The sequence below is a fragment of the Coenobita brevimanus genome, chromosome 86 (assembly GCF_032717465.1).
Source record: "Coenobita brevimanus isolate Jiangsu-jjx chromosome 86, ASM3271746v2, whole genome shotgun sequence".
NCBI classification, from domain to species: domain Eukaryota; kingdom Metazoa; phylum Arthropoda; class Malacostraca; order Decapoda; family Coenobitidae; genus Coenobita; species Coenobita brevimanus.
In genome coordinates this window covers 28,070,061-28,082,132 of record NC_137039.1, presented here as the reverse complement: position 1 = coordinate 28,082,132, position 12,072 = coordinate 28,070,061, and the positions used below count along the sequence as shown (strand labels likewise).

General features: G+C 41.6%; 1 protein-coding gene across 1 annotated transcript in view; it reads right to left on the bottom strand.

Moving 5' to 3' along the window:
• The window catches only part of LOC145410797 (uncharacterized), an 87,593-nt gene extending 77,094 nt beyond the window's left edge, over window positions 1-10,499 (bottom strand). The window contains exons 1-2 of the mRNA XM_080280910.1: window positions 10,421-10,499; window positions 3,127-3,410 (exon numbers count right to left, since the gene is read on the bottom strand). Of these exons, the coding sequence (XP_080137036.1) occupies window positions 3,127-3,410; window positions 10,421-10,466 (330 nt within the window). The 5' untranslated portion in view covers window positions 10,467-10,499. The remainder of the gene's footprint in view (window positions 1-3,126; window positions 3,411-10,420) is intronic.
• Between the last annotated feature and the right edge of the window lie 1,573 nt (window positions 10,500-12,072).

Sequence of the window (12,072 nt, the reverse complement as noted above, 5' to 3'; positions counted from 1 at the left end):
TTGTGGCATGTGATGTGGTGTGTGGGGTGAAGAGAAGACGGAGGGGGAGTGCAAGGAACAGCGTGGTGGAATGAAGAGGTGAGACAGGCTGTGGCACAAAAGAATGCATAAAATGAATGGATGAGAAATAGGGGCATGGAAGAAGTTGAGAGGCAGAAGAGAGAGTTATAAGTAGAAAGAAAGAGAGAGGTGAAAAGATTAGTAGGAGAGAGCAAGCAAAGAGTGGATGATGAATTTGGAAGGAATTTGAGTGTAAAGTGGAGGACTGCAAGAAAATGTTCTGGAAAGAAGTGAAGAGAGTAAGACAGGGTGGCAGTGAAGTTAGCAGGGGAGTGAAAGATAAAAATGGTAGATTATTAGTGGAGAAGGGAGAAAATGTGGGCAGATGGGAGAACACTTTAAGGAATTCTTGACCATAGAAGATGGAAGTACTGTACTGAACAACCATGGGAATATCATACAACCTTGCTGCATGCCCACAGTGATTGGAACCATTTATTTAGATGCTCATTTACCCTTACACATGCCTCACTACCATCATAAGAACTCTTGATGGTACTTAGCAGCTCACCATCTACACCATACATGCACAAAACCTTCCATGATCCTTCTCTGTCTACTTTGTTGTATGCTTTTTCCAGACTCATAAATGCCTTAAACACCTTATGGTCCTTCTCACAAGCCTTCTCCACTATCTGTTTCACGGCAGATATTTGATCCACACATCCTCTGCCACTCCTAAATCCACCCTGTTCATCACTCACTAGGGCTTCTGATATCTCTTACTTATTATTATGTCTATCTCTCTATCTGTCCATTGCCAGACGCATTAATCTCGTAAGGGGGTGGCCACAAACAAATCCCCTCCATGTCGCCCTGTCCCCCACCATTTCACTGTCCTGCTCCCAGCTCAAACACCCCTCTCTCAATTACCCCTCCACTCCATCCCTCCATCTCATTCTTGGCCACCTCCTCCCTCTTCCCCCCTCCACGACCTCACTCACATACACTCTCCTCATCAGTCTCTCGCTCTCCATTCTCTCCATATGGCTAAACCAGCTCAATGTGTTTCTCCTAACGCTTCCAATCACACCCACATCCACACCACAACACTCCTTCACTTCCTCACTTGTCAATCTGTCTCTCCATGTGACTCGACCTGATCCTCTCAAATAGCTCATTTCCACTGCTCTCACTCTTGACTTCTGTCCTCCAGCATGGTCAAAGCTTCACTTCCATATGTTAGATTGGCATCACAATACTGTCATGCTGCAACTTTTTCACTCCCAAGCTCACTTCCCTGTTTCTTATCACTGCTTTCAAAGAACCAGCAACCTTTCTTTCTTGTTGTATCATTTCACGCACTTCACCCTCTGAACTCTCATACGTACTCATCACACTGCCCAAATACATAAATGCACTCACGTTTTCCATTTCCTCCTCATGCAACCTCACTGTACATTCGGTGACTTCATTTCTCTCAAAGACCATAACTTTACTCTTCCCTACATTCACCTTTAGATTCTGTTTTTTACACCCTCTCCCAAACTCATTCACCAAGCATTGCAGCTGCCCTTCGTCTTCACTTAACAACACAGTATCATCTGCAAACAACAGTACAGGGGGTTTCCACACATTGCCCTCTCTCATTAGGGCCACTCTAACATCCACTGCCCTACCCTGTACCTCTTTTATAACCCCATCCATCTACAGATTGAACAACCATGGAGACATGACACATCCCTGTTTCAATCCAACCTTCAAACAGAATAATTCACTCAGTTCACTAGCCACACACACTGCAGCCTTAGCACCCTTGTACATACTCTTCATGGCATCCAACAACTTCCCAATTACTCCATATATTCTTAATACTTTCAACAGTCTTTGTCTATCCACCCTGTCATATGCTTTCTCCAAATCCAAGAAGGCCTCATACAACTTTTTTCACTTTTCTAGAAGCTTTTCCACTTCAGACCTAAGAATGAATATCTGATCTACACAACCACTTCTTTCCCTAAACCCTCCCTGTTCATCTCCAACTAATTCCTCTGTTATTTCCCTAACTCTGTCGATCAGTATCCTACCATATTTTGACATTCTTCATTGCTTCCACAGCTTCCATCCTGCTGATTTCTTCCTCTCATCTCACATCTATCCTTCTCCCAGCCATTTATACTCGCATTACTTTCATTCTCTATGTTCAACAGTTCCTTAAACTGTTTTGTCTATTTGCTCACTTTTTCTCCCTTCTCCACTAGTAATCTACCACTTTTATCTTTCACTCTCTGACCAACTTCTTTAACACCCTGTCTAACTCTTTACCTCTTTCCAGAGCATTTTCTTACATTCCCTCCACTGTACAATCAAATTCCTTCCAAATTCTTCACCCACTCTCTTCTTACTCTCTTTTACTAATCTTTTCACCTCTTTCTTCCTCTCTACATATAACTCTTCCGTCTCTCAGCTTCCTCCACACCCGTTTCTCATCCACTCACTATATGCATTCTTCTTTTGTGCCACAGCCTATCTCACCTCTTCATGCTGTTCCTTATCATTGTAATTATTATTTGTCATAATGACACTGTGGTAGGTGGGGGTGCTCACCATCCACTCACCTGATGTAGTGCTGCTTTCAGGTGTCTGTCCTTTCCTCTCCTCTGTCCTTCTTTCCTTCCATCCTGTCTTTCTTTCCTTCATTCTTTCCTCTTCCTTCTGCCTGTGGGTGACTCTACACTGAGTGACAAGCCAAATGGTTTCCCGTACAACAGGAAACCATTTACTACGCTGGGTGGTAACCATATAACCAAATTATGGCGCCTGGTGGTTTAGTGGGTAATTAAGGCGCTCCAATCGGATTGAGCCGGTGAAGGTTTATATCCAAGGGATGGTTGGAGTTTATTGCTCATGTGATGCCACTCAGGGATGAGTGAGGCTGGTCACTCTCATCTTAAATGTCAGGACCATCTTGCCTAGCTCCGGGCTCCTACGCTCCTCATGGGGTAAGTAGGAGTGGATGATGGATGGATGCATGGTCATAATGACTAATATTGTTTAATATACCAGTACTGAACTGATTTAAACTAGCCTTAGAATCCAAACAAAGAATGTATAAATATGTCTCACCACAGAGCCAGGGGGATGCTGTGGCTGAGTGACTGAAGATGTGGCAGACAACTGAGACTGTGGCAGCCCTGGGCCCCCTCCACCCCCTTCATGGCAACCCTGACGCTTGTGACCTATGAAGTCCTTGATCTCAGTGAACTGGGCCCCACATGTCCCACATATGTGAATGTCTCCACCACCTCCACCAGGCATCTGATGTTGCTGTTGCTGCTGTCCACCCGTAAGGGAGGTGACAGCAGATGGTCCAGAGGCAATAATAGGTGGCTGAGCATTTTGGATGATGGCTGCAACAAGAAGAAAATACTTATAATAACAGTTAAAGATAATAGGCAATCCCATCTAATCGCTAAGGTATAAAAGCCCAATGCTAAGCTGCTGGGTAGGAGAGGTGTAACTACAGCAGGCCCTCACTGTAACAGACTAACTGGGGGAAGCCTGTTCTAAAAAAGCTGATAATCTGTTATATCTGATCATTCCCCTCTGAGGTGGGATTTCAAGCACATTTGAAAATGAGTACAATGGCATATTCTAGTACTATCTATCTATCTATTTATCTATTACCAGACGCCATAATCCCGTAAGGGGTGGCCATTTGACTTTGAGTTATTTGTTTTATGGGAAGGGGCACTAACCCTCCATCAACCCACTTGTTGACACGTAGGGAACACGTATGATTTGGTTATATGGTTACCACCCAGCGTTGTGAATGGTTTCTTGGCTTACAGGAAACCACTTGGCTTGTCACTCAATGTAAAGCCACCTGTAAAGGAAAGAAAAGCAGTAAGTGACAGGAAAGATGGGAGAAATAGGAAGAGGGGAGGGCAGGCACAGAAAAAGAATGATAAAGGCTAAGGAAGAAGTTGCCTTTATCATTCTTTTTTTGTGCCTGCCCTCCTCTCTTCCTATTTCTCCCATCTTTCCTGTCACTACTTATTGCTTTTCTTTCTGTTACAGGTGGCTTTACATTGAGTGACAAGCCAAATGGTTTCCTGTAAGCCAAGAAACCATTTACAACGCTAGGTGGTAACAATATAACCAAACCACACGTGCTCCCTACGTGTCAAGTGGGTTGGTGGAGGGTTAGTGCCCCTCCCTGTAAAACAAATAACTCAGAGTCAAATGGCCACCCCGTAAGGGATTATGGCATCTGGCAATAGATAGAGATAGATAGATTTCTTGGTGTTAAGCATTACCATACTTTGGTTATTCCTATGTGTGTTTTGATGTCTAACTATGGCAGATTAACCTGAAAACAGTGCCAAAATTAGGAGGGGTGCTGTACATGTAGTAGTGTTTAGGTAGGGTGTTTTTAGTTTTCATTTTTTTTTTTTTCTTGGCATTTAGCAATACTTTGGATAATCCTATGTGTGTTTTGATGTAAAATATGGCAAAATGACTGGAAAACACAGCTAAAATAAGGAGGGGTATTGTACATACAGTAGTGTTTAGTTAGGGTGTTTTTTGGTTTTCAGTGTTTTATTTTTGCATGTACTTTTTGTGTTTAGCATTACTTTTGGATATTCCTATGACTGCTTTGATGTCTAAATAAGCCTGAATGACTGGAAAACACTGCCAAATTAAGCACAGAGATTAGGTATAGGATGGAAGTTAGGCATAGGTAAGGTCTGGGTATGGTAGGGGAATAGTGTTCATTATGCAGATGTTGCCACTACCTGGACACGCCTTTGGCTCTATTATGTCCAAATAAATGACAGATTATTGTATTGTATTTATATTGATTGAATTAAAGCTAATATCACAAAAATTAAATTGACACACTCTATCTATCTATCTACTGCCAGACGCCTTAGTCCCATATGAGGTGGCCACAAACAAACTGCCTCCAAGTTGCCCTGTCCCCCACCATTCCACTGCCTTGCTCCCAACTCACACTCCCCCCCTTTCATATAACTTTCCACTCCATCCCTCTATCTCATCCTTGGTCTCCCTGTCCCTCTCCCCCTCTCCACCCCACTCACACTCTCCCAAACAGTCTCTTGCTCTTCTCCTCATGACCAAACCACCTCAGTGTGTTTCTCCTAACGCTTCCTATCACATCCACGCCACAATTCTCCTTCACTTCCTCGTTTGTCAGTCTGTCTGTCAATGTGACTCCACATGCTCCTCCCAAATAATTCATTTCCACTACTCTTACTTTTGACTTTTCTCCCTCCAGCAAGATCCAAGCTTCACTTCCATACGTCAGAGTTGGTATCACAATACAGTACTGTCATGCAGTAACATTTTCACTTCCATGCTCACTTCCCCATTTCTTATCACAGCTTTCAAAGAACCAGCAACCTTTCTTCCTTGTTGTAATCTTTCAAGCATTTCAACCTCTGAGCTTCCACCCTTACTCATCACACTACCCAAGTACTTCAGCGCACTCATATTTCCCATTTCCTCCTCATCCAACCTCACTGTACATTCAATGACTTCATTTCTTTCAAAGGCCATAACTTTACTCCTCCCTACATTCACCTTTAGATTCTGCTTCTTACACACTCTCCCAAATTCATTCACCATGCCTTGCAGCTCCCCTTTGTCTTCACTTAACAACACAGTATCATCTGCAAACAGCAGTACAGGGAGTTTCTACACACTCCCATCTCTCATTAGGGCCATTCCAACATCCACTGCCCTACCTTCTATGGTATCTCTTTTACTGTATAACCCCATCCATATATGGACTGAACAACCATGGAGAAATGACACATGCCTGTTTCAACCTAACCTCAAAAAGAGAAATTCACTCAGTTCTCTGACCACACGCACTGCAGCCTTAGCACCCTCGTACATACTCTTCACGGCATTCAACAACTTCCCATTTACTCCATATATTCTTAATACTTTCCACAACCCTTGTCTATCCACCCTGTAATATGCTTTCTTCAAATCCATGAAGGCTGCATAAGCCATCTTCCCCTTCTCCAGAAACTTTTCCACTAAAGACCTAAGAATGAATATCTGATCTATAGCTACAACCTCTTCCCTTCCTAAAACTTTTCTGTTCCCCAATTAATTCCTCTGTTATTTCCCTAACTCTGTCAATAAGTATCCTACCATATACTTTTCCTATTACACTAAGAAGATAAATGCCCCTATGATTACCACACACTTCTTTTTCCCTTTTTCCTTTGTACAGGGGAATAATTATACCTGACTTCCAATCCTCCGGGACTTTTACCTTCCTCCCATGCCAATCCCCACATCTTCCACATCCATTCTACTACTATCTCTTCCCCATGCTTCAGCATTTCACCACACACTTCATAAATTCCTTTTGTTTTCCCAACTTTAACTTTCTTCACTACTTCCATAACTTCCATGCTACGGTACTGATTTCTTCCTCTCTTCTCACATCCCTCCTTTTCCCAGCCATTCTCCAGCCACTTATACTCGCTTTACTTTAATTCTCTATGTTCATCAATTTCTTAAAGTGCTCTCTCCATCTGCTCACTTTTCCTCCTTTCTCCACTAGCAATCTACCATTTTCATCTTTCACTCCCTGGTTACCATCTTTAACACCCTACTGTATCTAACTCTCTTAACATCTTTCCAGAATTTGCCAGACGCTATAATCCCGTAAGGGGTGGCCACTTGACTCTGAGTTATTTGTTTTACGGGGAGGGGCACTAACCCTCCACCAACCCACTTGTTGACATATGGGGAGCAAGTATGGTTTGGTTATATATATGGTTACCACCCAGTGTTGTAAATGGTTTCTTGGCTTACAGGAAACCATTTGGCTTGTCACTCAATGAAAAGTCACCTGTAAAGGAAAGAAAAGCAATACGAAGTGACAAGAAAGTTTTATCTATCTACTACCTACTGCCAGACGCCATAATCCCGTAAGGGGTGGCCATTTGACTTTGAGTTGGTTGTTTTACAGGGAGGGGCACTAACCCTCCACCAACCCACTTGTTGACACGTAGGGAGCACGTATGGTTTGGTTATATGGTTACCACCCAGCTTTGTAAATGGTTTCTTGGCTTACAGGAAACCATTTGGCTTGTCACTCAATGTAAAGCCACCTGTAATGGAAAGAAAAGCAATAAGAAGTGATAGGAAAGATGAGAGAAATAGGAATAGAGGAGGGCAGGCACAGAAAAAGAATTATAAAGGCTAAGGAAGAAGTAGGCAGCACTACATCAAGTGAGTGGATGATGGTCGCCACCACCTAGCGTAAACTGGGGTGAATTCGGACGATTTTTTCATTTTTTTGTGCCATGTAATCTAGTTTTTAATTCAGTCCAAGATCTTAAGTACTGTATGTTGAGCTGGTCCACTAGGGTATCGAATCATAGCAGTACAAAATTTAAAATGTTTCATATATAATTATAGCAAATATAGTAATGGGTGTCCGAATTTGTACTCAAACTTTGGTGAATTTGGACACACTGTATAAATTCGTACATAAATAGAAAATGAATGCATATGACTACCCTGGGTTCCCAGTTTAGTCTCGGCCGTATGTGGGGCCATTTCGGACGCTATGGGGCTTTTAAAAAAATGTTCTTCCAGTACAAAAATAATGCCACTCCCTGACAAAATAAGCTAATGACTATAATGAGACATGAACACAATAGCAGTTTTATTTTTTTCCTTGGTTTAAATAAAACATATTAGAACACATGTAGATAAGATAAATCTAGCTACAAACCTTAGTACTGTATATGGAACAATCATTTCTTGACTAATAATTTTGTTTTTGGAAGACTGATGGATTATAAGTTACAGGTGATATTTAACATGATTATTTGGCTTTACCAGTTTTTTGCTTGCCTTTTTCACTACGATAAGGACCTTGATCTCCACCAGTTCTTTTCTTAAATGTTCGAGTCATTGGGTGACCTTGTTTAAACAGGTAGTACCATAAAAGCTCAAGAGTATACCTGTAAATGATACATATGAACCCAATTACACACACTATCCACATCTGGCAAATTATAAGCAATTGTACATTGTAAAAAGTGTTACTTTTTCGCCCATACTCCCCCTGTCCGAATTCACCTCATGTCCGAACTGACTCCAATTTGCATGAAAATTTTAAAAATTTCATTAAATGCCCAGTTAAGAGATTAATTGAGAAGATAACGCCAATTACTTACTTTGCACTTTCACACTATGCATGAAAGTACATCCGGGCACCGAAGATTTTCCTGCATCTATTCATTAACATTTCTGCCAAAGAAAGTTTGCCAATGTTACAAATTTTATTCTTTTTACATATGTTTGCTTTTTAGTATATATTTGGTATGCGTCACGTGATATATTAAGTATCTTTATACACGAAAGTACAGTAAAGAATTACAAACAATTGGGAGCAAACAGATTTCTAATATGTTTATTCATTAATTATTAATTAATTTAACTTTTTATTGCAATAATATCCGAATTCGCCCCGAGTCCGAATTCACCCCAGTTTACGGTACCACTACAAGAAAGATAATTTTCTTATATTCCCTCCACTTTACACTCTAATTCCTTCCAAATTCCTCATCCACTCTCTTTCTAATCAACTGGGTGAAAAGCTACAAATATCAAGAAAAGGTTGGTATCAGTACCGGTAAATATCAAACCGCAACACGAAACTTGAAAACTCACAAAACTTGTGCAGAAAATGTTAAGCAGTGGAGACAGGGCAACGAAGAGACTGATACTGAGAATAACACTAATAAAAAACATGGAAAGCAACTTTGTCGAGGGTAAGACTACGAGGAAGAGTGCAACTTTTTTGAGAATAACATCAAATGGCAGGAAGAGAGCAATTTTGTTAAGAATACCACTGAAGACCAGAAGAGAGCAACTCTGCTGGGAAAAACACTAAAAGAAAGGAATATATCAACCTGAATATAAGAGAAGATTCAATGAAGTATCTTACAGAGATGGTGAACAGAGAAGAAATAGAAATGCATAAACCAGGCACAGCAAGAGAAGAAAACATGATAACAAAGAGTTCATGGCTGGATCACAAAAATACAGTAGTGGGCAAAACAATTAAAGGCCAGTAGGGAGGTAAAAAGAAAAAAAAATAAATACAGAATATGCAAAAATGACAATGATCAGGTGGACAAGCAGTGCACCCTTGGGTGTGAGGCCTGGGGGGATTAGGCTTACAATGGAGGAGTTGAGAGGTAGGATGGGACTGGAGTGTATGTATTGGTGTTGTGATGAGGTGAGTTAAATTCAGATGGTTTGGGCATGTGGAGAGGATGGGGGATGATAACTGGGTGCAGAAAGCGAGAAGTGTTAATGTTAGGGGTAGGGGCTGCAAAAGGCAGACTGAAAAAGAGCTGGGGAAAGGTCACTGAGTGTGACTTCAAGATAAGGGACAATAGGGAAGCTGCAAGAGATTGAGCAGCATGGAAAGCCGCCATTAGGTGACCAAAGCTGACGCATGCAAGCATGTTAGAGCCTTGAAAAATGAAACTAAAATACATGCATGAGTAATACAGATGAGACTCAATCCCACAAGCCATGGAGAAAGCTGGAAGAGACCTTCCTTCATCAACAGGCTGAATGTATGTACAACTGATCTGGCTCAAAACACCCTGCCACATATTTCAGTAGGCTAAGCATAATTCACATCAGCATCTTTGATGCCTTACCGGTAGGAATATACTGGTGAACAGAGCAATGCCACAACTAGAATTCAAGCATTTTAAAGTGCTTTCTGTTTATCTCATCATAAACTGCACACACTTTTCGTCTATGACTATTCGGTCGAAAATGACTCTGGGGATATTAATGAGGCCCCAGAGGGGATTCATGATAGCAAGAGAAGTTCATTTACTACAGTAGTGCTGCAGAAACGCGTCAGTAAATAAAATAAATCAAAATACAGTACTTGAATTCCACTTCTTACTTCTTCCCACCATTTAACCTATCAATTAATCAGCATTACTGTTAATGCAAAACTCCAACCTAGAACTATACGCTAAACAATTCAAAGGTTTCAATCACTTGTTTACAATCAGCTGACTGGGACCCATACTGAGCATTTTCTCTCTCCCGGCACTCATCCTATCCTTCCACACAATTCTCCATCATCTCCGTTCGGCATTCTTTATATTTATTACAAGACCCTGAATAATTAATTTTCGTCTACTTTATCAGACACAGCAAGGCGAATGATTTCTCAGTCTTTTGGAATACACGAGGAGTTGTGCATTATGCTCACTACTTCAACTGACGTTAGTGACATGGGAAAATGGCTAAGGCTGGCCCTTCATGGCGCATAACAATAGAATGCATACATTTTATTCTAAATACTAAACACTCTTATACTCACCATAGCTCTGTGGGTGATTTGTTGATACAGGAACATTTACGTTCATAATCTTAACCTATAAACACAGACCCATATCAAATTTTCCAACTAATTGTTATGGTGTGTCCGTCAGTGTTCGCCTTCCCGACTGCTGCCATGACTAAAGACCCTTCTGAAAATAAGGAATTGGGGAAATGTTTTTCATATTTCAGTTTTCATTCATACTAATTTACATATATATTTTTTTTTATCTAACAAGATTCAGGATGACTATGTGCTTAGCTTCACAGGACTAGCGTATGCCGCCATCCCCACCCCCACCCCAAGACCCGTTGTCAGTCGTGTTTAAAAATGTTTCCCTCGTAAATGCTTCTTTCTCAGTCTGCTTGATCTTATGAAGGCATGAAGCAGATGACTACACAAAATAAATGAACAAACAGCCTACTTCATAAGCATATCGAGGTCACTGGCAAGAGTAAAAACTCAAAAGTAAAGACCCGTTAGAGTAACTTTTGAACGTAAGAAGTTTCTGAATAAAAACGAACATGGGCCTTGTTGGTTGAGGAGGCTCCCTAGTCCCTAGCACCTGTAGCGATTTATTTTTCGATGTGGCTGGTTAACAAGGTTTTGTACGTTATCTATACAATATTACAATGACGTACTTAAAACAAAGGAGAGTAGATTAAGTACAAAATAAAGCTGCTTAATCAACGATAATACGGGCGTGTTTAAAACAAGAAGGGCTCAGAGATACAGCGTAAATGAAGAAAATGGCCTTCTAAGACAAAGTGGGAATCTTCATGATACCTAATGTTTGCCCGATGTAATTATCTCTATCTACTGTCAGATGGCCTCAATACCGCGAGGGATGGACACAAACAAATCGCCCCCACGTCGCCCTATCCTCTGCCATTTGATTACCTTCCCTGCATCTCAATACCCTCTTCCCTCTCATAAACCGCGCGATCACCAATCCATTCCTCCATCAAAAAGGGTAAGTTATAGGGGATGTAACTGGGAGGACGGTAGGGCAAAGCACAAACGGTGAAACAGGAGACAATTGAAATGGGCAGTGGTGTGGTATCGGTTTAGTTATATGATTGCTGCGGACAATGTATACCTTGTAAACATCCACCACCCTCGGTCTCCTCCCATCAACTTAACTCACCGGTATACACTTCTACAGAACACAAAATTAACAAGTGTGTTTTTCTAGTTGGAAGACGAGTAAGAGAAGTGGAAATTAACTGAAAAAAATGGGAGAAATGGAGTTCCCCCGAGCTAAGCCCTGTATTGGACTATATAGCCCCGCTAGGGTTACAGGAGGGAGCTACCCCTCCCAGCACGGCATCCCGGGCGAGGCTCGAACTTGCAATCCCCCCGATCACAAGTCCAGCGCGCTACCGCGCCCCCCAAGGGGAAATTAACTGAGAAGCAAGTGGAGTTACAGACGCAGACATAGAAGTTAAGGGGCACTGGTGTTAAAGATACTGTAACTGGGTCAAGAGAAGGAACGAGATGGGCTGGCCACACAGATAGAAATGAGATTGAGGATGAAATGGAGGGATATGAAAGATGAGCTGCATGGAGGTCTGCCAAATGGCAGAGGACAGGCTGATGAGACTGCTATTGCTTAATATACTTCACCAAATATCCTTAATTTTCATCAAACA